Here is a 2,729-nt window from a genome sequence, read left to right as displayed (position 1 = left end):
ATTTTTTTTCCAGGGAGCAGTTTTATTTGTTTTTCCTATCAAAGCGGATTTTTCTAAAGAATTTTGCCAGGAACAACCCTTTTGTTGCCGTGGGTTCTTTTACGTGCGCTAAGTTCCATTCTGCACACGGGACCTCGGTTTACCGTCTCATCCGAATGACTAGCGTCCAGACTACCACTCAAGGTCTAGTGGAGGGGGAGAAAATATCGGCGGCTGAGCCGTGATTCGCACCAGCGCGCTCAGATTCTCTCGCTTCCTAGGCGGATGCGTTACCTCTAGGCCATCACTCCACTATACAGAGAGGAGCAGCAACATCAACAACAAAAAAACCAACAACAAAGCAACACCACACAGTCACAGTTCAATACAAATCCACCGACTCATCAACACACACCTCCTTGAATTAGACACCTGGTTAGGGTTCTGTGGACTTTTACAGAGAGCACCACCACCATCACCACCATCACCACCACCACCACCACCACCACTAACAACAACAACAACAATAACAACACACACTTTCTTCGATCAAACATTTGGCTAGGGTTCGTACGACTTGTTCTCGTACACTGCCGCCGTTCCTATATTATTATCTTTACTTTTGCCGGCCTCCGACACCTGCTGCTCTTGCCTCCTGGGGCCCTCTCTTCCAACATCCGCGGAACGACGGCAGGAAGGGGACGAAAGTGCAGCAGCGGATCCTTCGCAGGGCCTCCGAGACGTAGGGCAGATCATAGGTCAAGGCCACCTCGTTCTGGATGTCCGCCTCCGCCGTGTCCGGGTCGCTGGTGACTGACTGCTGCCACTTGGTGATGCCTCGCTCCTCCAGTGTGCCTGGGGAGAAGAAAGGAGAACAGAGTGGAGGGATGGCCTAGATGTAACGCGTCCGCCTAGGAAGCGAGAGAATCGGAGCACACTGGTCTGAATCCCGGCACAGTCGCTAGTATTTTTTCTCCCCCTCAACTAGACCTTGAGTGATGGTCTGGACGCTAGTCATTCGGATGAGACGATATACCGAGGTCCCGTGTGCAGAATGCACTTAGCCGCACGTAAAAGAACCCACAGCAACAAAAGGGTTGTCCCTGGCAAAATGATGTTGAAAAATCCACTTCAATAGGAAAACAAAATTGCAGGCAGAAGGGTGCCATGGACACCCTCATGCCCGGGACAGATGAAAGTGTCTGTGCTGTTGCCCAGCAGGAACGGCGCAAATGGCAGAGGAGGTCTGCCAGTCGGTCCCAGAGATCTGGCGTCGGAGAGACTGTCATGGACCACGTGTCGAGCTCCGGGCCTGGGAGAGTCTCTCGCCGAGTCTCGATCCCAGCATCATAGTTTCTGCCGTCGTGGGATGACGTACGAGGCATGGTAACCGCGCTTTGGCACCCAGCAAAAAATCCGATCCCCAGCAGAGAAAGGAAAGACAAGATCGACTGAGAGGCAGAAAACAAAGTACCATTCGAGGGGACAGAGTCGAATCGAGTACACAAAAGGTAAGAATGCGATAAAATCAAACCGCATGCAACAAAATAAAGCCAAACGAACACGCTTAATAGCCCCCACCCCCCACCCCCCCCCATTTAAAACAGAAATCTTTCGAAGATTGCAACTGTGAACCATGATGTTACTGCAATTTCGTCCCCTGTGAATATGACGGATTATTATCGGCTTTGACAGTGAACTATACCTATCATCCCGTATAAAAAAAAAGTGATTCTTTGGAGGGCACCAAAATTGGCAGTCACTGTTTCGTGGTGTCCTCAGTCATACAGCATCTGAAGCAAACTGTTGTGTGTGTCTCCAATGGGAAAGACAAGACCAAAGTGAGCAGACTCAAAGCCAAGCAGACCAATTAATTACCTGGAACCAGGTTGTCCAACAGAGCCCCCAACAGCCCCCCAACAAACATGGGGGTCCCCAGCAACACCAGCAGAATTTGGTCCACTTCGTCGTTCCCTGCACACACACACACACACACACACACACACACACACACACACACACACACACACACAGAGAGAGAGAGAGAGAGAGAGAGAGAGAGAGATTTATATTGTAATCACAATGTGATAACAAGCGGTTCTAAGATTAGTCTAAAAACGCGCATACACACGCATGCACATGCTCGTTCGCTCGCTCGCACGCGCGCGCACACACACACACACACACACACACACATACATACATACATACACACACACGCACGCGCGCGCGCGCGCGCACACACACACACACACACACACACACACACACACACACATACATTATACACACGCACACACCATCGCTGTCACACGGTATTGGGCGGACGTACACGAACATTTACAGGCAGATAATTGTGCTCTTTTTTTTCTGAGACAGCTGTCTGTGTTTACACTCTGGAAACCTTTGAAGGTGCTTGCTTCACACATTAAGAATTTAACGTCCAGGTGCACACCGTTTTTATTATTCAATTGTTATTCCCACCCAGGCTATATCATAAAACACGTTCCGTGTTCAGCTTTTGCAATGATTAAAGTTCAGCAGTACCTCGCGAAAATTCCTGTTAGACTTGTTACAGTGTGTAAGTAAAGTGTCACGTGCACCCCCACCCACCCACCACCCTATCAGGAGGATTATGCTGAAGTGGTCTTTGATCGGGGTGGCTATCATAGTTAGAATTGTGTCTTCTTCCCATCCTGTCAGGCTCCGCTTTGCCCCTCTCCCCCACCCCCCTTCCCCCTCCGTTTCAC

At 50.0% G+C, this 2,729-nt stretch overlaps 1 protein-coding gene across 1 annotated transcript in view; it reads right to left on the bottom strand.

The window, feature by feature from the left end:
* Positions 1 to 2,729, bottom strand: part of LOC143294052 (solute carrier family 23 member 2-like) — a 32,376-nt gene continuing 29,647 nt past the window's right edge. The window contains exons 11-12 of the mRNA XM_076605466.1: positions 1,858 to 1,953; positions 1 to 834 (exon numbers count right to left, since the gene is read on the bottom strand). Coding sequence (XP_076461581.1) covers positions 596 to 834; positions 1,858 to 1,953 — 335 coding nt within the window. The 3' untranslated portion in view covers positions 1 to 595. The remainder of the gene's footprint in view (positions 835 to 1,857; positions 1,954 to 2,729) is intronic.

This window comes from Babylonia areolata, chromosome 19, assembly GCF_041734735.1.
Source record: "Babylonia areolata isolate BAREFJ2019XMU chromosome 19, ASM4173473v1, whole genome shotgun sequence".
In the NCBI taxonomy this organism is placed as follows: domain Eukaryota; kingdom Metazoa; phylum Mollusca; class Gastropoda; order Neogastropoda; family Buccinidae; genus Babylonia; species Babylonia areolata.
Note: the sequence above shows the minus strand (reverse complement) of the source record. Positions and strands in the feature narration are given on the sequence as shown.